The sequence below is a fragment of the Lissotriton vulgaris genome, chromosome 5, assembly GCF_964263255.1.
Source record: "Lissotriton vulgaris chromosome 5, aLisVul1.2, whole genome shotgun sequence".
In the NCBI taxonomy this organism is placed as follows: domain Eukaryota; kingdom Metazoa; phylum Chordata; class Amphibia; order Caudata; family Salamandridae; genus Lissotriton; species Lissotriton vulgaris.
Window position 1 is genome coordinate 1,897,321,800 of NC_141693.1, and position 23,297 is coordinate 1,897,345,096.

The 23,297-nt window shown below is 46.7% G+C and overlaps 1 protein-coding gene across 3 annotated transcripts in view; it reads left to right on the plus strand.

Annotated features, from left to right (window-relative positions):
* LOC147717654 (E3 ubiquitin-protein ligase TRIM39-like) overlaps window positions 1–23,297 on the plus strand; it is a 286,591-nt gene that overhangs the window by 31,541 nt on the left and 231,753 nt on the right. For 2 of the 3 annotated variants that reach the window (XM_086924445.1, XM_086924444.1), the window contains exon 2: window positions 19,415–19,510. The exons of the other annotated variant lie outside the window; for it this stretch is intronic. In XM_086924445.1, coding sequence (XP_086780571.1) covers window positions 19,415–19,510 — 96 coding nt within the window. The remainder of the gene's footprint in view (window positions 1–19,414; window positions 19,511–23,297) is intronic. 3 annotated transcript variants of the gene reach the window in all.

The window sequence follows — 23,297 nt, forward strand, 5'->3', positions numbered from 1 at the left end:
GTGAGGGGGGGGGGCTGTAATTGCCTCCAACTGCCTCCAAGGTGGTCTGAAAGGCTGAAATATAAACATTGCCAATGAGAGAGCGCAAAACTATGTTAGAATTTGTAGGGGTGCATCATATTCACAAGTAATCCGCACCCGCATATAAAGAGGCCTATAATCATGTTAAGTGTGGCACAAAGCTATGAACTCATGTACCAGAATTTTCCATAGCTGTAACATTACATGGCATTAGTATATCAAAAACATGTTATCTAGAAATGTACTTGTGAAAGTAATGTTAGTTTAGTTAAAGTGTGTTTAAAGAAGCATCATGTATTCCAATGCATGTTTAGTAATTCATTATTTTACTCATGTAACGACATAGAAGTGTTTAGTTGGGAAATGTATTCTTTTCTTTTTGCTATAATGATGCAGGCCTAACGAGTAAAACTGTTTTGCCAAAAGTTAGGAGGTGACATCTCGAAACGTGCAGAGGCCCAGGTGGGGATAACGGATTGAGTAGGCCGAGTTAGGAATGTGTCTGCTAACTTTAAATCATGGAAGTGCCCTTTCCTAGAAGGTTGCCTTAAAGAATTAATTGCAAGTAGCATGTTGTTGCGAACTGATTTATGTGCGTTCCTTTGCAGGTGCAAGGTTACCCAAAGATAGTAAAGAAGGGCCCATTGTATATGAGAGTTAGAATGATAGTTACAGACCCGGAGGAGTGGTTGTGGAATTTTAGGGAAGCAACTTCAAGCGGAGACGACTGTGGGACCCAAGGCCGTTTATCAACGAACAAGGATGAAGACCTCAAGGAGAAGACCCTTTGAAAACTAACACTCCGAGAGGGGCGTCCCTTGGGGCGTGTCAACCGAATTGTGGGTTTCGTATTAGGGACAGCACCCCGGGAGGAGAGCAGAGTAGAAGCGCACGAGGGCGAAGAAAGATGCTGGGTAGGCAGAGAGCTGCTTGCGAGATGAACTCAAGAGGCTAAGTCCGAACTGAGTGAGTGAACTTCTTTGGAAGTCGCCACGGCTGACACCTTTTGATAGGAAAGAACCTGGTTGTAGGGATGACACTTAGTATAGAGTAGGGACAGACTTATCCTGATGTATTCCTTCCTTTCGTCCATGTCTGCCAAGACCCAAATTATAGCAATTCTTGCAAGCTTAGTGGTCTTGGAAATTATATTAGTGCTGTTTCTCAGTCGTTTGAGACTTTTCCGTAGGATTATGTTTGTATTAGTACCTGTGTATTTGCTGAACCTTTTGCTGAGGTGTTTATATACACAATTGCTTTTGGCTTTATAATAAATTTTCAAACTTGACCTTTTGTCAGTGGTTCTTTGGGGAAGGAAATGAAAGTGGTTCGAATTGATTTGTTGAGAAAGATTACCTTCTACACTGACAGGTAAAAAGGTCTAGTCGACCTGTGACGGGATTCTAGAGTTTGATTCTGATTCTAGATTGAATTTCCCGCCTTTCCACCAACCAGGAGCACAAGCCCTTGCTCAAGGAGCTGCTCCCCCTATTCCTTGAGGCTAGTGGGCGGATGCCTTCTTGAGGATCACTCTCATGTGGCGATTCCCAAACAGGGATCCCTGGGCAGAGGTACCTTTGGAAAGAGGAGGTTCTACCCTTTCTAATGATGCCTCCCTAATGTGAATCAGTGCTTGTTTGGCTGAGATATAGCACTGATTCAATGAAAGTAAAACAAGCCTTTCAGCTTGTTTTAATTTCACTTTTACTGCAATGACCTCAGTGTGCCCTGCGTGCCAATCGTCAATTAAGTAAAAAAAAAACAAGAAAAAAAAAATAGGCTGCCCGGGAAACTCTTTCCTAGCAACCTGAGGAAAAAAATAACCAAAGGGGCCTATATCCCTCCCCAGTGTTGTCCAGTGGCTGACACCCTCAGTGGGGGGGAGTGGGGCCGTTGGCCATGACGGTCGCACCTAGGAGGTTAAGAAACGGAGAGTAGAAAGAGTCTGACATTCGTATTGCCAGGCTCCCAGGTTTGTATTTTTTTGTATAATGTGCTCAAACTTGTATATATGAAAAATAAATGCAAAAGCTTTTATTGTTGATGTGAGTGCTCCAAGGAAGTGCAGCCAGCAGTGAGCTCAGCTTGCATCAATGACAGTGTTTTCAGTATAAGAACCTGTGCATATGCTTGAAAAATTTAACAATAAACTACATACAATGCTCCCACATTTCTCCCTGATTATATGCAAATGCATTCGGAAGCATGAAAGCAACACTGGTGATTACTTTCAAAATAAAATGTACACAAAAAAATCCCAACTTAAAAACGAAAACTGTTGCACAACTTTAAATATTTCTCGAAACCATTTTTTTAGTTAACTGTATTTGCAGCTAATATATATTTTTTTTATGAAAGTGACCTAAGCGCACCTGCTGTACTTGCATTAGTTCAGATTTATTACTTTCAGGAATTCACAAGAGTTTACAGATGTAGGCCTGAACACTACTCCTAGAAACTGTTTTGATTTCCATGTATATTTGCTTATGCGAAAATCTGCTGAGCAGTTGCAAATTCACTTTCCCTTCACCCGCTATTTCCCACTATGAAAGAAGTATACTTCTGCCTTTGTCAGGATTACATATCCAACCTTCTCCCATATGGGTAAAGATCGTAGGGGAGTTAGTGAATACCCATAGACGTGCGTTTGTAGATGTGCGTAGACTCGCAGGACATTCCCCTACCACTTCTTTCCTATTTCCAGTCACTCTATGACCCTGATTATGAGTTACATGGTACTGGCTGGGGTGTATATCTGTACTCCTAAAAACAGTCTTGTTCACCAGTTATGAGTTTATCTAAATAGAATGAGGAATAACTGTGCAGGCCCAGTTATACTGCATGGCATGTTCTTCTCTGTGGCGAGTATCACATTCACCACCTGTTTTAACAGGTGGCAGATGTGAGTGGGCTGATTTGGAGCAAGTGGTAGGGGGGAGAAGGAAGGGCCACTTGGAGAGGCCACGGTAGACTATCGTCAAGCAGAGGGGTATTTCATGCTCCCCTTGTGCCATGACTGAGAGTTGGATGGCAGCCCAAAAACGAGTCCAGGCTGCATTGTGGTGGGGTTTCTAGACCCCTTTTACTGGACAGATTTTTCGGTTGCTAAAATGGGGTCCTTTGATCCTTGAGCAGGAAAATACGAATGCAGAAACAGCCCCCTCATGTTTGAGCAGAACAGAATTCCATATGGGAATTGCCATCAACTCCTAATCAATGCTGTAATATTGTGATGCATTCTAGTAGTTGGGAGTGGGCGGAGCTAGGGGGCCTGAGGAAAAGGAGGAGCGGAGACAGGAAAGGGGCATTTAGAGTAGGGACAAGGACGAGGGCAGTAGCACATAATAAAGGCTCCATTAAAATATAAAGATTGTCTGTTGTGATTTGTAGCACGACACTACAGCTGGAGACGAGGGTGGGATGGTGCAGCTAATCACCTCCAAAGCCCACATAGACTTGTGACCCGTCCCGCGTTGCACACGCTGTAAGTCGTTGTTGCAACACATGTGCTGAAAGGAAACCGCGGCCAAAAGTGAGAAGGCCAGCGGTGAATGTCCCCTACTCCGCGATCGGCTGGGCACGTGAAGCCCAAGTTGGTGAGTGCTGTCGAGCGCTGGACCTGCCCCGGCAGGAAAAGCGCGGCCGAGCGCTAGGACCTGGTGCTCACCCCGGATGCGTGAGGAGTGGCAGGGCGGCTGAAGAAACGGAGGTTGGGAGCCCACCCCGATCCTACCTGCCACGCTGGTGTCCCGGGTTTGTTTGGAAGTGCTGTCTGCCTGGAAATCGGCTGCCGGTGAGTGCCGAGTGAAGAGACGTGAGTCTGGAGGCCTGAATGAGACTGAGATCTCGTGGGAAACGAGATTCTCATAGTGGCGGCCATCTTGGATTCAGGCAGCCAATGAGACATCCTATGTGCAGAGTGCAAGCGGCCATTTTGAGGTCAGGCAGTTTAAGGGATCAACAAGCATTGGCAAAGAGCATAAACAAGCATTGGAAAAAGCAAGCAATGGCAAAGACAAAACAAGCATTGGCAAAGAGCATAAACAAGCATTGGAAAAAGCAAGCAAGCATTGGCAAAGACAAAACAAGCATTGGCAAAGACAAGAGGCAAGAAAACAAGCCTTGGCAAATTCCAAAAAAGCATTGGCAAAAGCAAGAAGCAAGCAAACAAGCATTGGCACAAGCGAGCATCAAGCAAACAAGCATTGGCAAAGACTAAACAAGCATTGACAAAGACAAGAGGCAAGCAAACAAGCCTTGGCAAATACAAAACAAGCATTGGCAAGAGCAAGACGCGAGCAAACAAGCATTGGCAAAAGCGAGAATCAAGCAAACAAGCATCGACAAAGACAAAAATAAGTATCAAGCAAGCGGGGGCAAAGGAAATAAAACAAGCATTGGTAAGGGAAATAAAACAAGCATTGGTAACGGAAATACGACAAACACTGGTACCTGAAACCAAACAAGCATTGGTACCTGAAATAAAACAAGCATTGATAACTGCAAGTGAACAATAAGGAACCAGCCTTGGCCAGTTTAGAGGAACAAGCATTGGCAAATGTAAATGAGCAAATGTGAAGGAGCAAACATTGATAAACTCAAGCGAACAAGCAGTGGCAAACGTAATGAAAGAATACACACCAGCCAAATGAAATAAGCACAAGCAAATACAAGGACCAAGCGAAAACAACAGCACAATAGAACAAGCACAAGCAAATGCCAGAGACAAGTAAAGACAACGGTGAATATAAACAAGCACGGATGAACACAAGTTCCGAAGTCAGCGAGCGCAAGCAAATGCAGATCCCGAATGTAACAAGCACGAGCAAAGACAAGTGCCAAAGTAAACGTTCAGCACCACGTGAAGACAAACCATTAAAAGTAATGGGAGCTAAGAAAATAAATGATTCAGAAGCATGAGCAGATGAATGTCAAGTAAGCCTTCTCTCATCAACGAAGTGATTGGATAACCTGCACAAGTCCAGAAAGAGACACATGAGCGAACAAGATGTCAAATGTGCCAGGCACCATTGCGGAAGAGCCACCAACCACCTGCAGCTAACATGCGACTCTAAAGAAAGCAAGCCACGAGTCACGCATAGTGTAGCTGAGTGGTGGCAATTCTGAACTCAAGAAATCTAAGTTTCATTCACTGGCGCCTATCGAGACAGTTGCGAAGCTTACCAACCTCAAAGGAAACAACCAGACCAAGGATCTCGGCTGAAAAGAGTCAGCGAAGAAGACGGGAGCAAAGTGAACAGTCCTGTGACCGTAGCAGATCAGAATCTTCCTCCCTCATGGCGGTGGGAAAAGCAACACAACGGTCCAATCCCTGCATTGAAGTGCCGCCCCCAGTGACACAGACCGACACTCGGAGTTTGGGTCTTGAATGGAACCGGTGGCTGGAATCACTGGACGATTTTCTTGAAGTAACTGGTGAGCGAAGAGATAGAAAATGTCTGATACTACTCCTCCAGCTGGTAGGTCATGAGGGCCGACGCTTACTCAGAATATTTCCTGAAAAGGACACAGAGACCTACGAAAGACCCCAAGAGAAGCTACGTGCCCATTTCCACGCACAGGCAGACGTGGATCATGATCGCATCGCCTTCAACACAGCACGGCAGGAACCAAGAGAACCATTGCCAAAATTCATCACCCGGTTGAAAAGTTTGGTACCATGCTGCCATTTCAATACATTTACAAATGAGGCAGCAGTTCGGCTCCGGATAATCGAAGGCTGTTCAAATTCTAACACGACGCGCAAGATCCTTCGAGGGCATTGGTCGCTAAAGGAAATCGTCAGAAAGGCCGAAGTTGGAGTGCGGGTCAAAGCACGAGACATATCAAAAGAAGTGCACCCGAATGCAAGACACAAAGATACCAGGAAAGAGACATCCCTCATGTCTGGGAACAAAACCCAAGAAACAAACAAAACCAGAAAGAGGAAGGGTGAAGGCAGATCAGAGATAAGACAGCGGGAGAGACAAAGGGACATGGAATACTCCCAATCAACAATACAAAAGACCGGGACAATCCAGGATTGTGACAGTCTCACTGACGCAACCTCAAGGAGTCATTCAAAGCATGGCACAAACTATTCTGAAGAGGATGAAGCGTCAAGTGGGACAGATCGCACTCATGGACAAGATGGCAGTCTACCCAACATGCGGGCAAGAAAAACAAACTGCAGAAGATGGGAACAATCATGTCAACACTGGAAATCGACACACGAGCACCCCCGAGCATCCCACTATTCGCCAAATTCTGTAGATGCGTCCGAGGAAGCATCAAGCAGTAGAACACATCACAACCATAGCACAGATGTCCGTGCACAAAGCAAGCGGAAAGAAGAAGCCAACCGCATAAGATGGACTGATTCACTCAGACACCGGAAAGGGGAAGACAAACGCATCCATGACATCCGAGATAACGAGGAAACTGAGAGGAGGTCATTACCATCATGTGAGAGAGGCAAATATGAAACACCCTGGGATCAAACACAAGACATAAACATGTGGTTATCAAACAACCTCTCCAGTGAGATGACACTGAAGCCACTTCGAGAAAGGTATGTGAGAAGTTGGCCTGATATATGATGTTTCCAATTCTGGAACCACCTTGTATCAGTCCAAACAATCCCTTATGGTGTCTGGTTGTAAGTCAACCTTATTAGACAAGCTATCTTAAGGGTAGCATAGACTAAGCAGCCTTAAAGGCTTAACTCAAGAGGTCGTGTTAAGCGAGCTGTTTTACCAATTACAATCCTGTAATATCAAATGAAAGGGCACCACACAAGTATATATTATAAAAATATATGTGTTTATTTCTAAAATAATCCCCAGTACTCTTTATGAGCAAAGGGGCACAAGTGTTAAATCAAAAGCACAGTATAACATACAAAGTTGCACAATTATGGATGAGGGCGGGTGGCCACTCAAACCATATATTAAGAAAGTGGTATAAGAGATACCAATCGAACAGTGGTTAGGCCTAGGGCCTAGGGAATCGCTGGGAGCAGTCGCACTAGCAATGCTGAAGTCGGGAAAAGCCCGCGGGATTCGGGTGCAGCGCTTAAAGCGCGGCTTGCACCAATGCAATGTCAATGGTGCGTAAAAGTTACACAAATAGAGTTTAAGGATACTTCCGCTGAACCTAGAAGGACCAAACTTTAGACACAAACCCTAGAGGTGTGTACCAGTGTGGGAACACCGGCGTTGCAATGTTACCTCACCCACAGGAAGCGGGTGCATTGGGTCGAAGTGGCGTCGGGTTTTGTCACGCAGGTTCTTGGTGCTTGAAGCTGAAGATGCTGCCGGGGATGTGAAGGAGAAGTGTCCGGTGTGATCCTAGGGTGGATCAGAGTTGTAAAGTACCTGAAAGCAGAGGGGACAGAGTCTGGGTCACTCAGCAGTGACCACGGTGTAACCAGGACGGAACCAGGCAATGTCGGGCGCAATCAGGTGGTTGTCAAGGAGCTTCTCTCCGCTGTCATGTGGGCTCTGGGGCATCTGCGACGTCCAGAAGCAGGTCACGATCTGTCCCACGCAGACTCTCACCGTCGGCGCAGTCGGCTTCAAGATTGGAGCAACCAACACTTGGCAAGAGCAATCCACGCAGGACCAGAAGATTGCTTCTCACTCGGACCAGGAGGGTCAGAGCGGGTGCTCCTTTTCAGAGGAGCTGGTGCAAGTCTGGAGCAACCAGAATCGCAAGTCAGTTTTAGGTTTTCGTCGGCACAGGGGCCACAAGCCAGCTGGCAAGTGACCGGGCCAACGCATTGAGCCAAAGAAAGCAGAAGGGCCCCACGCAGCACTCGTCGAGTGTAGAGGGGTGAGCTTCGGTACAAGAGTGGCTCAGGGTTGGGGCTTCTTAAACCCCGGTGTACAGCTTCGAGGGTCACTCGTGGGCTGCACGGTCAGCGTCTCGTGGTCTTTTCAAGATGGCGTGCCCCACGCTTCCGGTCGCCTCCACGGGTCTCAGCTCTGCAGGGACTGTGGATCGGGCTGTAAGAAGGCAGGCAAGCTTGATCTCATCGATCTCTGTCGCTCGAGTTCCGGCGGGAACTGCAACAAAGGAGACGTCGAGGTTCTGGATGGTGCCTGTTTGCACAGGGTGGTCACTCCTTGACCACAAGGGAGATTCTTCAGTCTTCTACGTTGAGTAGGATGTCGAAGGGTCCAGAGTTTCGTTTCAAATGTTTCATCAGGATAATCTGAGTGCGTTGGCACTGCTCCCATTCTTATACCAATCTAGGGGGCTGGATTACCTGCTAGGTCCCCTCCTATGGGTGGGACCCAGGAAGGGGGTGGATACACCCCTTTCCTTTGATCCAGGCCGCGCTGGGACAGGGGCTGGTGTGCCCCAGAACCGGTTTGGCCGGATTATGCAAGAGGCAGCCTTGTGCTCCCCAGGCATTGTCTGGTTTCTTTCAAACCTCCCTGCTACAATCCACTACCTCCTGTCTGGGGTGGTGTGACACCTCCCTGTGACAGGAAACCCTTTGTCCAGGCCTCCTCTGCTGAGTTTCGGTCGGCAGCAGGAGGTCAGACTTGTGTCTGTGGCAGAAGCATCCATTTTGTGGATCTGAGGCTCTTTTAAAAATTAACTGCGTTTTAGTAAAGTAACATGTCTTCTCCCTCTAGAGGTGTGGAATGCTATCCCCGTCGACAGAACTGTCGAGGGGATAGTATTCCAAATCGTATGACACCTTACACGACATGTTTTGATAAAGCCAAATCAAAGTTGCTATATAATTGCGAGGATTATAAGGCACTTAATAGTATATGGTTTGACATTATCCCGGAACCGCTTAGGGAGTTGTTCCCGACAGCTGCAGACAGGCTCAGCTCATGCCAGAGCTCCATCTCACATTAAACCACGAACTCTGCCTTCAGGATTGATAAGGCCTTCCATAGGAGTGGCTCACAGGTTTATATGTGTCCAGATATAGGTTTAGATATAGGTATACTATATCTAAGCAAGGGGTGATTACACCAACTTGCCCCAGCTGAGTGATCAGCCAGTTGTGTCAATTTAAGAACCAGCCAGGGGTGGCAAAAGCTGTGCTTCAGCCCCTGGTAGGCCTTGGTGGCACCTATGCCCTGAGCACCTATAGTGCATGGTACAGGGGCTGACAAGGAGTCCATTTCCAATTGTGGTATGTACCTATAGCACATGTGTTACGAATTTAGAGAGAGAACAGCAGGCTGGGGGTCTGATTAGCAGGCCCACAGCCTCAGTAAGTCGAAAACCAGTGAAGCAAAAATTGGGGTGACCATAGGATAGCAGACCCTACTCTCCTACACCCCCCCCCACCTCCCCCAAACGCAGGGACATTAAACTTAACCTTGACCAGATAAGTCTTCATGTTCTAAGTGGAAGTACCTGGAGAGACCATCTGCATTACCATGGTCAGTCCCTGGGCGGTGGTCCACTGTAAAGTCCAACCCCTGTAGGGAAATGGACCACCTGAGCAGTTTGGGATTTTCACCCTTCATCTGATTTAGCCACAAGAGGGGCTTATGATCTGTCTGAATTAGGAAGTGAGTACCAAACAAGTATGGCCTCAACTTCTTCAGGGCCCAAACCACAGCAAAGGCCTCCCTCTCAATAGCTGACCAACGTTTCTCCCTGGGGGTCAGCCTTCTGCTAATAAAAGCAATGGGCTGGTCTTGACCATATTGATTAAGTTGTGAAAGCACAGCTCCCACCCCCAACTCAGAAGCATCTGTCTGTACAATGAACTGTTTGGAGTAGTCAGGACTCTTCAGGATAGGTGCAGAGCACATGGCCTTCTTCAGGTCATCAAATGCCTTTTGACAGCTAACTGTCCACTGAACCTTTTTGGGCATCTTCTTGGATGTCAAGTCGTTCAATGGTGTCACAATGGACCCATAGTTTTGCACAAATTTTCTGTAATACCCAGTCAGGCCCAAGAAGGCTCTGACTTGTGTCTGGGTAGTTGGAGGAGCCCAGTCCTGTATGGTCTGGATCTTGCTCTCCAATGGTTGAACCTGACCCCCACCTACTAGGTGGCCCAGGTACTCAACCTTGCTCTTCCCTATCTGGCACTTGGTAGCCTTGATAGTCAGGCCTGCCTTTTGCAGGGCCTCCTGAACCTTCTTCAGGTGGATCAGGGGATCCTCCCAGGTGGAGCTAAAGACCGCAATATCATCTAGATATGCTGCGCAAAAGTCATCCAACCCAGCAAGGACTTGATTCACCAACCTTTGGAAGGTGGCAGGTGCATTCTTCAAACCAAAGGGCATTACCACAAACTGATAATGTCCACTAGGGGTAGAGAATGCTGTTTTGGCTTTTGACTCTTCAGCTAACCTGATCTGCCAGTAGCCAGCTGTCAAATCAAATGTGCTCAGAAACTTGGCTGAAGCCAATTTATCAATAAGCTCATCTGCTCTTGGAATGGGATGGGCATCTGTCCCAGTGACAGCATTGAGACCTCTGTAGTCTCTTTCCATCTTTGGTATGACGTTTTGGCACAAGGACCACTGGGCTAGCCCATGGGCTCTCTGATGGCTCAATCACTCCATGCTCCAACATCTTTTGCACCTCAGCCTTTATACAATCCCTGACATGGTCAGGTTGCCTGTAGATCTTATTCTTCACAGGCAGACTGTCACCAGTGTCCACCTCATGGGTGCACCAGTTAGTTTGACTGGGTGTGAGTGAAAACATGTGTCTGTGGGCCTGCAACACCTGTCAGCAGTCCACCTGTTGCTGCTCAGTGAGGCTGCCTGCCAAGGCTACTCCATCAACTGAACCATCATCAGGGTTCTGGGAAAGCAGGTCTGGGAGAGGGTCACTCTCTTCCTCCTGATCCCCATCTGTGGCCATGAGGAGACTCATGTCATTCCTGTCAACAAATGCTTTCAAACTATTTACATGGAGCACCCTGTGGGGGCTCCTATGGGTTCCAAAGTCAACCACATAGGTGACTTCTCCCTTTTTCTCAATGATAGGGTAGGGTCCAGTCCATTTGTCCTGGAGTGCTGCTGGGCCCACTGGGTCCAACACCCACACCTTCTGCCCTGGCTGGAACTCAACCAGAACAGCCTTTTGGTCATGCCAAGCTTTCTGTAATTCTTGACTGGCCTCCAGGTTTTTGGATGCTCTCTCCATATACTCAGCCATCCTGGAGCGGAGACCAAGTACATAGTCCACAACATCTAGCTTAGGCTTTTTGAGAGGTAACTCTCATCCTTCCTTCACCAAACATAGTGGACCCCTCACAGGGTGGCCAAACAAAAGTTCGAAAGGGCTGTAGCCAACCCCCTTCTGTGGGACCTCTCTGTAAGCAAAGAGCAAGCAGGGTAAAAGGGTGTCCCATTTCCGCCTAAGCTTCTCTGGTAATCCTTTTATCATTCCCTTTAGGGTCTTGTTGAATCTCTCCACAAGCCCATTGCACTGTGGGTGATAGAGTGTGGTAAACTTGTAGTTTACTCCACACTCCTTCCACTTTGCCTTTAAGTATCCAGACATGAAGTTGGCACCTCTGTCTGAAAGAACCTCCTTTGGAAAGCCCACTCTTGAGAAAACTGCAATGAGGGCTTTTGCCACAACAGGTGCTGTTGTGGTCCTCAGGGGAATTGCCTCTGGGTACCTGGTGGCATGATCCACTACCACCAGTATAAATCTGTGCCCAGATGCTGTTTGAGGATCCATGGGACCCACAATGTCTATTCCAACTCTTTCAAAGGGCACCCCCGCCACCGGTAGTGGTATCAGGGGGGCCTTTGTTGTGCCACCTGACTTACCACTGGCTTGGCAAGTGACACAGGAGCGACAAAACTCCTTGACATTTTCTGACATGTGAGGCCAGTGAAGGTGAGGGACAAGCCTGTCCCAAGTCTTGTTCTGGCCTAGGTGTCCTACAAGGGGAATATCATGGGCCAAGGTGAGAAGGAAACCCCTAAACTTCAAAGGTATGACCAACCCCCTGGTGGTACCAGGCTTGGGGTCTCTAGCCTCTGAGTAAAGGAGTCCATCATCCCAATAAACTTTATGGGCACCCTGAGCATTCCCTGCAGCCTCAGCAGCAGCTTGCTGTCTGAGGGGTTCAAGTGAAGGGCAATCTAATTGGGCCTGCCCCAGGTCTGCCCTTGAGGGTCCCCCTGTCCCCAGAAACTCAACCTGGTCAGGCTCAAGTTCCTCTGAGACAGTACCCTCTTGGACTGCAGAATTAGCTTCCTGTGAAGTCTGATCCTCAACCTGGGGCAAGTGGGAAGGCACAGCCTTAACCCTCTTGATCCTTCTCTTGGGTTGTGGTTGGTCTAATGTTTCAAGATCCACCACTGGTTCAGGAAGGTACTTCTTAGCCTGAGACCTTATCACTGCAAGGACATGAGCTGAAATCCCTACCTTGTCACTGCAAGGACATGAGCTGAAATCCCTAGCATTTCTGCATGAGTCCTGTACTCCACTTCTGACCAAACTGAGCTCTCAAGATCATTGCCTAACAGACAGTCTACTGGGAGGTCTGCACTTACCACAACTTTCTTTAGGCCATTTACCCCTCCCCAGGAGAAGTTCACAACAGCCACACTATGTGAAGTAGTGGAGTTGCTTGCATTGGTCACTTGGTAACTCTCACCTAGTACAATCTGACCAGGGTCCACAAAGCCAGGTGTCACCATAGTGACACTGGCACAAGTGTCCCTGTAGGCCTGAGCCAGTTTCTCATTGATTAAAGGCGTCTGCCTATATTTGCCCAGATTACTGGGACTCACTGTAGTGGACAAGGATAAGTCCACATCATATAGGAGAACTGCCTGAGTGGGGACTCTGACTAGGCCAGATTCCACCTCAGTACCCAAGGTTAACCCTACTATCCCCTTAGGTTGTGCACTACCACTGCTGACTGTACTAGGGGGTGCAGTTGCTTTAGGAGCTGCAGTGGTAGGAACTGGATTTTTCTTAGTGCACTCACTGCCCCAGTGTGAAACTGATTTGCAAGTATTACACCAAGGTTTCTTTGGGCCATCATTCTTCTTTTTCTTTTTGTCATTTTGCGAACCACCCTCCTTATTACTAGTTTGGGGGCCTGAAGACTTCTGGTCCTTTTCTTTATCTTTCTGATTCCCACCCTTCTGGTCTGTTTTCTTCTGGTCACCATGGTTCTGGGGTTTCTGCTTAATCCTTGTTCTGACCCATTTGTCTGCCTTCTTTCCCAATTCTTGGGGAGAGGTCAGATCAGAGTCAATAAGGTATTGATGCAACCGCTGGTTCTGACAGTTATTAAGGATCTGCTCTCTCATTATAAGATTGTACAATCCTGTATAGTCTGAGACTTTACTTCCCTGCAGCCAACCCTCCAGAGCCTTAGTGGCACAATCAACAAAATCAGTCCAGTCCTGAGTCTGTGCTTTTTGGGTGTCTCTGAACAACAACCTGTATTTCTCAGTGGTTAGGCCAAACCCTTCAATAAGAGCACTCTTCAGGACAGAGTAGTTTTTGGCATCCTCGGGTCTAACTGTGAGGAGCCTATCCCTCCCTTTCTCAGAAAAGGAGTACCATAAAATTGCAGCCCACTGATCCTGAGGAACCTGCTGTACCATGCAGGCTCTCTCGAGCAGTCATCCATTTGTGGATGTCATCCCCTTCCTTGTAGGGGGGCACAATGTTTGTCAGGTTTATATTGTCATAGCTCCTCTCTTTCTCTCTAGGAAAATTGGTGCCACCAGTGGAATCTAATCCACACAACTTTTGTTCTCTTGCTAAAGCAAGTCTAGCTTGAGCCAAGGCTATTTCTTCCCTCTCTATCTGGAGTTGGACAGCCCTCATCCTGGCCCTATGCTCTTTCCTCTGGGGGGAAGTAATTCCCCTTTGAGATTCCCTGGAGACACTAGAAACATGAGAGTCCCCTGAGGGAGACCTCACCCTTCTATTGCCTGAGGGAATTATGGTGTATGGTCTGGGGAGGTGCTGGCCCTCTCCATTCCCATGTAGGTTTAAGTTGGCCTGGTTAAGCCTGGCAACTAACACCTGGTTACCCTGCTGATCCTGATTCTCAGGTTCATCTACTTCTGAGCCCTCCTCCTCTTCCTCCTCCTCTTCTGGAGTGGTCTCATTCTCAGGGTGGTTCACTCCATCTCCTAAAGCTAAGGGAGCTACACTCTCCTTATTTAAGTCATCCATTTCCAGGATGGCTATCAGGATAGGAATGGTGGGGTGTCTGCCCCTTTTTAGCACCCTTGCAATGCACAAGGCACTCAAGTCTTTGTGGCTAAGTTTGTCATAGCTGGAAGTTGCCTTGGTAGGGTCAACTGTTGCAGGGACAGAGCCTGAAGCTCCACCTGCGTCAGACAAAAAATCGTTGCTCTGCCAAAACGGTGATCAGAGCACTCCACTGGCTTCCTGTGGAGCAAAGGGTGCAGTTTAAGGCCATGTGCTTAACTCCTAAAATCCTCCATGGAAACGCGCCTGCCTATCCTTAAAGATCTCGTGATTCCTTATATCACGTCCAGAACCCTCTGATCCTCTAATGTCCACCTCACACAAATACCCAGGATTAAGAAAGCACGCTCCGGAGGCCGGCGGTTTTCCTATCAGGCGTCCAAGATGTGGAATGTTCTCCCACTGGACCTCCGTGCCCAACCTAACCTTCTGTTCTTCCGTAAATCCTTGAAGACATGGCTGTTCCCTTGACCTTCTTCTCGCTTCCGCCTGACCTGACTTCCTGGATTTTCTGTCAGCGCTGGGACGCTCTTGGGCAGCCATGCGCTTTAAAAATCTCATTCTATTCCATTCTAGTGAGGTGCAAGTGGTGCCCTTACCTACACTAAGTGTTTCCCTACTGTACCTTGCTAGTGAGTTGTAGTCAGGGTGTGCTAATCCCTTTAATCCACAACTACTAGGTTCAGTAGAACTTAATATGCTAAGCTTTTGATTTATATGTACCTAAGGTACTTGATGTGGTCTTCCAATTTGATAAAAAGATTGCAATGGTAAAACAACAGCAAGCTCAAATCCGCACCGCTGCACACCAATGTGAGAAGTTGGCCTGATATATGATGTTTCCAATTCTGGAACCACCTTGTATCAGTCCAAACAATCCCTTATGGTGTCTGGTTGTAAGTCAACCTTATTAGACAAGCTATCTTAAGGGTAGCATAGACTAAGCAGCCTTAAAGGCTTAACTCAAGAGGTCGTGTTAAGCGAGCTGTTTTACCAATTACAATCCTGTAATATCAAATGAAAGGGCACCACACAAGTATATATTATAAAAATATATGTGTTTATTTCTAAAATAATCCCCAGTACTCTTTATGAGCAAAGGGGCACAAGCGTTAAATCAAAAGCACAGTATAACATACAAAGTTGCACAATTATGGATGAGGGCGGGTGGCCACTCAAACCATATATTAAGAAAGGGGTATAAGAGATACCAATCGAACAGTGGTTAGGCCTAGGGCCTAGGGAATCGCTGGGAGCAGTCGGGACTAGCAATGCTGAAGTCGGGAAAAGCCTGCGGGATTCGGGTGCAGCGCTTAAAGCGCGGCTTGCACCAATGAAATGTCAATGGTCCGTAAAAGTTACACAAATAGAGTTTAAGGATACTTCCGCTGAACCTAGAAGGACCAAACTTTAGACACAGACCCTAGAGGTGTGTACCAGTGTGGGAACACCGGCGTTGCAATGTTACCTCACCCACAGGAAGCGGGTGCATAGGGTCGAAGTGGCGTCGGGTTTTGTCACGCAGGTTCTTGGTGCTTGAAGCTGAAGATGCTGCAGGGGATGTGAAGGAGAAGTGTCCGGTGTGATCCAAGGGTGGATCAGAGTCGTAAAGTACCTGAAAGCAGAGGGGACAGAGTCTGGGTCACTCAGCAGTGACCAGGGTGGAACCAGGACGGAACCAGGCAATGTCGGGCGCAATCAGGTGGTTGTCGAGGAGCTTCTCTCCGCTGTCACGTGGGCTCTGGGGCATCTGCGACGTCCAGGAGCAGGTCACGATCTGTCCCACGCAGGCTCTCACCGTCGGCTCAGTCAGCTTCAAGATTGGAGCAACCAACACTTGGCAAGAGCAATCCACGCAGGACCGGAAGATTGCTTCTCACTCGGACCAGGAGGGTCAGAGCAGGTGCTCCTTTTCAGAGGAGCTGGTGCAAGTCTGGAGCAACCAGAATCGCAAGTCAGTTTTAGGTTTTCGTCAGCACAGGGGCCACAAGCCAGCTGGCAAGTGACCGGGCCAACGCGTTGAGCCAAAGAAAGCAGAAGGGCCCCACGCAGCACTCGTCGAGTGTAGAGGGGTGAGCTTCGGTGCAAGAGTGGCTCAGGGTTGGGGCTTCTCAAACCCCGGTGTACAGCTTCGAGGGTCACTCGTGGGCTGCACGGTCAGCGTCTCGTGGTCTTTTCAAGATGGCATGCCCCACGCTTCCGGTCGCCTCCACGGGTCTCAGCTCTGCAGGGACTGTGGATCGGGCTGTAAGAAGGCAGGCAAGCTTGATCTCACCGATCTCTGTCGCTCGAGTTCCGGCGGGAACTGCAACAAAGCAGACGTCGAGGTGCTGGATGGTGCCTGTTTGCACAGGGTGTTTTTTGTAAACAAGGGTGGTCACTCCTTGACCACAAGGGAGATTCTTCAGTCTTCTACGTTGAGTAGGATGTCGAAGGGTCCAGAGTCACGTTTCAAATGTTTCATCAGGATAATCTGAGTGCGTTGGCACTGCTCCCATTCTTATACCAATCTAGGGGGCTGGATTACCTGCTAGGTCCCCTCCTATGGGTGGGACCCAGGAAGGGGGTGGATAGACCCCTTTCCTTTGATCCAGGCCGCGCTGGGACAGGGGCTGGTGTGCCCCAGAACCGGTTTGGCCGGATTATGCAAGGGGCAGCCTTGTGCTCCCCAGGTAGTGTCTGGTTTCTTTCAAACCTCCCTGCTACAATCCACTACCTCCTGTCTGGGGTGGTGTGACACCTCCCTGTGACAGGAAACCCTTTGTCCAGGCCTCCTCTGCTGAGTTTCGGTCGGCAGCAGGAGGTCAGACTTGTGTCTGTGGCAGAAGCATCCATTTTGTGGATCTGAAGCTCTTTTAAAAATCAACCGCGTTTTAGTAAAGTAACATGTCTTCTCCCTCTAGAGGGGTGGAATGCTATCCCCGTCGACAGAACTGTCGAGGGGATAGTATTCCAAATCGTATGACACCTTACACAACATGTTTTGATAAAGCCAAACCAAAGTTGCTATATAACCGCGAGGATTATAAGGCACTTAATAGTATATGGTTTGGCATTATCCCGGAACCGCTTAGGGAGTTGTTCCCAACAGCTGCAGACAGGCTCAGCTCATGCCAGAGCTCCATCTCACATTAAACCACGCACTCTGCCTTCAGGATTGATAAGGCCTTCCATAGGAGTGGCTCACAGGATTATATGTGTCCAGATATAGGTTTAGATATAGCTATACTATATCTAAGCAAAGGGTGATTACACCAACTTGCCCCAGCTGAGTGATCAGCCAGTTATGTCAATTTAAGAACCAGCCAGGGGTGGCGAAAGCTATGCTTCAGCCCCTGGTAGGCCTTGGTGGCACCTATGCCCTGAGCACCTATAGTGCATGGTACAGGGGCTGACAAGGAGTCCATTTCCAATTGTGGTATGTACCTATAGCACATGTATTACGAATTTAGAGAGAGAACAGCAGGCTGGGGGTCTGATTAGCAGGCCCACAGCCTCAGTAAGTCAAAAACCAGTGAAGCAAAAAGCAAAAATTGGGGTGACCATAGGATAGCAGACCCTACTCTCCTACAAGGTACCCGGAGAAATATCCCAAAGAAACCTCCGACTCTAGGAGCAGCCCGTCACTGCCTATCTATCTCCGAAATTTACCATTCAGGACACACTCAAAGGAGCTTTCTCAAAGGAAAACAACAAAAGACTCTTCCGATTCAGAAAGCACGTCTGCTCGATCCCTCGAGTCGACCGAGTCATAGTCCCGACAACGGCCATGGCGTCAACCACCCGAACACACCATAGAACCAAGGGACATTCTTCCCATCAAAAGCAACATGTCTCACACCAATGTCTCTGAATACTCAATCACTCCACAAGACAACCTGTCATGTCAGTCACAGGTATATCAAGACCTAAATAATACACCGTCACCCCTGATGGGGTCAGCGAGGCTGACTCAAAAGGCCTACAAAAGGAAAACAGAGATAGTGGACATTACTCACCGGATGGAAAAGGACCAGCCAGTCAGTCTGCAAGGAAAGCCAGACGTGTCAATAGAGACAGATCATCATCGGATGAGAGAGAAACATACATATGCACAGATGGTCCAAGGGTTCACCAGTCCCAAACGCGAGCAGGAGTGGATGAGACAACCAAAGGCAGCAAATGAGTCCCCAAACCAAACCAAGACGATCTCTTCAGATAGTACCTTACCGTCTGGCATACATGACTCTGAACAGGAGGGCAGTGTTGCCCTCAACCGGACAAGACAAGAAAAAGTAAAAATAAATGCGGGTGTTCGGAAGAGAACCAGAACAACATCCCCTCAGAAAGGAGATCGAGCGTCAATCGAATAAGAGTCACAAAGGAAGACAGGCTGCCGATATCAAGCTGAGCCCTTCACAGTCATCTCAGACACTGATGGTGAGTGGATCACCCAGAAGCTGATTGAAAACCACCACGAATCTGAGCATACGCAGATCACACGAGACGTCGTGCAATTGCAAAGATGCACTCTTGTAGTAAAGGATGCTCTCGTCAAGGTGACAGAAAGCCACACAACGGAAACGGAGATGCGTCTCCATAGCTCAAACAAACGGCCCGCAGACCCGTATGGCTGATCGAGGAACTATAAATATGTTGGACGCTAAGTTCATTTCGTTAACAAGGGGGGAGATGTAATATTGTGATGCATTCTAGTAGTTGGGAGTGGGCGGAGCTAGGGGGCCAGAGGAAGAGGAGGAGTGGAGACAGGAAAGGGGCAGTTAGAGTAGGGACAGGGACGAGGGCAGTAGCACATAATAAAGGCTCCATTAAAATATAAAGATTGTCTGTTGTGATTTGTAGCACGCCACTACAAATGCCTATGTAGATTTTCAGAATGGTGGCAAATTCAAAACCTTGCTAAAGTCCAAACCCTCATATAATATGAGCCCTAACATAATCAGTGACGCAGTATCAGAGCTTTTAAATAATAAGACTGGTGCCATAATTTGTCACTTTTCAGCATTAAGCCGAAAAGGGCAAGTTTTCTTTTTTTCTTTTTACTTCTTACGGTATAGGAAGATTTTGGAAGCATCTCGTCCTTTAAAAAAGTAAATATTTTAGAAAATTCCACACCTCTGTGTAAGGGTCTCAACCTCTTGAACGATAGTTGCACAATGTCTTTATGGTTTTTAAAATATTGACTTTCTTCTTTTAGGAGAAGTTTCAGGACTATCTAGTCTGTTTGAAGAAAATGCTTCAGGATATTCTTGAACTGCATCGCAAAGAAGAGATGAAAGTGACACAACTAGAGGTGAGAAGTAAGAACAGTAATTCATATAGCAGCATCAGCAACAGTGACCAATAACATAAAAATGGCACTGGATGAGGGCAGTTCTATGATTCTGGTGCTGTTGGACCTCTCCGCCGCATTTGATACGGTGTCTCACACGGTGCTTCTCGACCGTTTAAAGGATGTAGGTCTGGAAGGAGTGGCTCTGTCCTGGATGGAAAGCTTTCCGTCTGGCCGCTCCCAAGAAGTAAGGCTGGGCTCCCATAAATCCATCCACAGGGAGCTCAATAAGGGCTCTTGTTTAAGCCCGACACTATTCAACGTATATGTGGCCCCCTTAGCCAACTTAGCAAGATCATTTGGGTTCACCCCGGTGTCATACGCCGATGACACCCAACTTCTTTTCCCCTTCAAAAATCTGACACCTGCAATAAAAAGATCTTTTGCAGACGGAATGAGGGCAATATCCAAGTGGATGTCATCAAACTGTCTTCAATGCAACGTAGGGAAAACAGAGGTCATGTTGTTTGGCCATGCAGCAACATACTGGTCGCCTGAATGGTGGCCCTTGGAATTAGGACCTGTTCCCAGCCCCAAGAGCACGGTCAAAAACCTAGGAGTACTTTTGGATCAGACACTCACTTTTAAGGACCATGTAAATCAAGTGGCCAGCACCTGCTTTCGGGCAATTGGCATGTTAAAAAGAGTGTTCCCTTATCTACCAGACTGCCACAGAAAAACACTTGTGCAGGCGTTAGTCATCAGCAGAGTGGATTATTGTAACGGTCTTCTGTTAGAAGCTAATGAAGGTCAACTCAAAAAGTTACAAGTGATCCAAAATACAGCAGCTAGGGCTGTCCTTAATGTACCTTTTAGGACTCCCTCTCGCCCCCTGCTGACCAGACTCCATTGGTTGCCAGTGAGGAAGCGAGTACAGTTCAAAACTCTATGTACCATTCATAGAAGTATGATAGGTGAAGGTCCAAAATATCTGGCCAAAATCTTCCAGCCATATGTTCCTGGACGCTCCCTGCGCTCCAGTAACCTGGAGCTTCTACAGGTACCCACAATAAAGAAGTCCAGACAAGGAGGCCGAGCGCTGGCACATATGGGACCCAGGCTCTGGAACACCCTCCCTTTTGAGCTGCGATCTCTCACCAGCCATCTAGCTTTCCGGAAGTCTCTAAAAACACACCTATTTTCCAGCAACTGACTGTCCCCTGGTAATAAGCACTATCCTCCCTGATCTAACATCTGGAGCTATATTCTTACTGGCAAAGCGCGGAGATACCCCTTCGGGGGTCTATTCAGGCGCTATATAAGAATATAAAATAAAAATAAAAATAAATACAAATGGAGTGAGGACTCCAAACATGATCTCACTTTATCCGTTTTAAGTGCGACCATAGCGTTAATCTCGGGGGTTGGTTATACCTGGGTTAAGAAGTTATGAGAAAGAGCTCTCCCAATTAGTTGTAGGCCAAGAGGAGGGAGATCAAGGTACACAAAGCATAAGCAAAAACCTCTTAAAAGACCTATATTACTTTTGACAAGGCAATGAATCCAACAGATATTTTCACATACAAGGATGCTACAAATAGACAAAACTTTAAGATATTATAAACATATTATTTTATTTTATTTTTCTTTGTATTTTTTTATATCATTTTACTTTTTGAAGGTTTATACAAATATGCATTACAACATCACATATAAAAAGTCATAAATAGTCCTAATACATTGACTAGATTGCCAATAGTGCAGTTAAATAAAGTGCAGAATAAAGAAGATTTTTTTAAAGAGAAAATTTGCCCCTATAGCTAATATATCTTGCTAACATACAAACTTTCATGCATACCAGTCATGCAAACACATTCATAATTGTTTAAAACAAACAGAAGAAGGAACATGCAAACACACTAAATAGGATAGAATAACAACCCAAAGGTGCAGATGGTAATACAATTTCTACAGATGGTATAAAAATGAGAATTCCACCGGTTTTAAACGATGATCTGTGTGGTATTGATCATTTTTTGATACATTATCCAGATCTTGTTAGGATGTACGGCCTACGTACGTTTCGGTGAAACAATCACCTTCCTCAGGGCCAAGATGGTGAAACAGACAAAACTGATACAGGCATAGGTAAACAAAGTATTAAAAAATAAGGGGCAGTAAGTTTTCCTTTTCTGAAAGCAAAAGAGAGACATGTATAAACATTTATACATCCTGCATGATTTTACTTAGTCATTTACAAAATTTATGCATTTTGGCATTTATGCATTTATTAAAAAAGCATCCTGTAAAGTCTATGGTCTGACAGATCAAATTGTTTAAATTTAGAAAAAAGGACTGCTATAGTATAGAGAGAGAAAAAGATCAAAAGATGGAGACATGGAGGGTATAGAGAAAAGAAATCATATACCTCAGCCAAAGTAGTGAGACATATAAGCACCCAATTTAATTATAGAGACTAACATGATTATTGGACTGTGCCTATACTTCAAAGTGGTCCCGGTGTCTGCACCCAAGTGAAGGAATAAAAGTAAAAGGGTTGATTTGTATGGTGGTTACCTATTGCAATTCGCATCGGTGTGCAATAGAAGGGATATGGGTCATCACTTAAGACAATGATGGGGTCTGAAGGAACAAGAGAATAGTGGTAAGGGGAGTTGGAATAGTACGCAAAGCCTAGGATAGCGCTGAGTTATTAGGGGCATTACCTGCTATGGCTTTTGAGATGGATAATAGTGTTATTCCATGTTGTTCTATGTAGTTTTTATTGCATATGGAAGAAACCGGTACTGGTATGATTTAAGTCCTCATACAGTGCTGCATGGGATAAGATGAAAGCATAGTATGTGTAACAGGGACACAAGGTTAGTTAGTAATTGATGGTAGCAAAAAGAAAGAAAGCGCGTGATGTACCTGGTCTTGTATTTAGCATTTGCTGTTGACCAGAAAATGGTAACGTTTCATTCTACCTGTAACAAGCGTTAAGAGAGGGTAGGTAAATATCTGGAGTATGATAATATATTATACCAGCAAAAATGCAGAAAATAGAAAAAATGCACTGGACCTGACTAAAGCATGAAAATAGCTAAAAACGGTTTTTTTATTGTATCATTCTTAATAAAGTATAAGGCTAATCGTGCTGTGCAAACGAAGCATGCACAAGAGATAATATAGCGAACAGCCAGCTGGACATGTGTAGAAACGTAAACTGTGAGGGTGATCTATATGCTCCAGGGAGGGAAAGCACTGTGCAGTAAGCATTTTACAAAACGGCCCGTAAAACGGAGACAGACAAATCAGTTTGCAGAGGCAGAAGGAATGGCTAAGCCGTCCTGCAAACCTCGAATGGCCGAGCGCGCCCAGTGACGAGATTTAGACTCTGTGCAATTATATGAAAGCGCAGTCGACCTTGGACATGAAGAACTTACTTGTAAATGGAAACGTGATGGCCGTAGCAGGGGGTCCCAGACGAGTTTACACAGCAAGCGTGTAAAGGGAAGTAAAAAGGCGTCCGTTATATGTAGGTGCCGATCACCAGCAGTAAGGGTGTAATGGGCCGAAGAGCAACATAGTTGTAGGACTACGAGGAGAAGCTCGTCGGGAAGCTTAGTCAGAAGGATAAAGTGTGAGCATAGAAAGTGGACTGTGGTCTCGCCAGCAAGTGCGCTAGGGACATGGTAATGAGACTATTGAAAGAAAGGCCATAACAAAGTCAATAAAGGTAGGCAAAAAACTAATTGGAGGATACATGGAAACCAGGATGGTTGGAGGGGACCCGAAAAAACCTTTG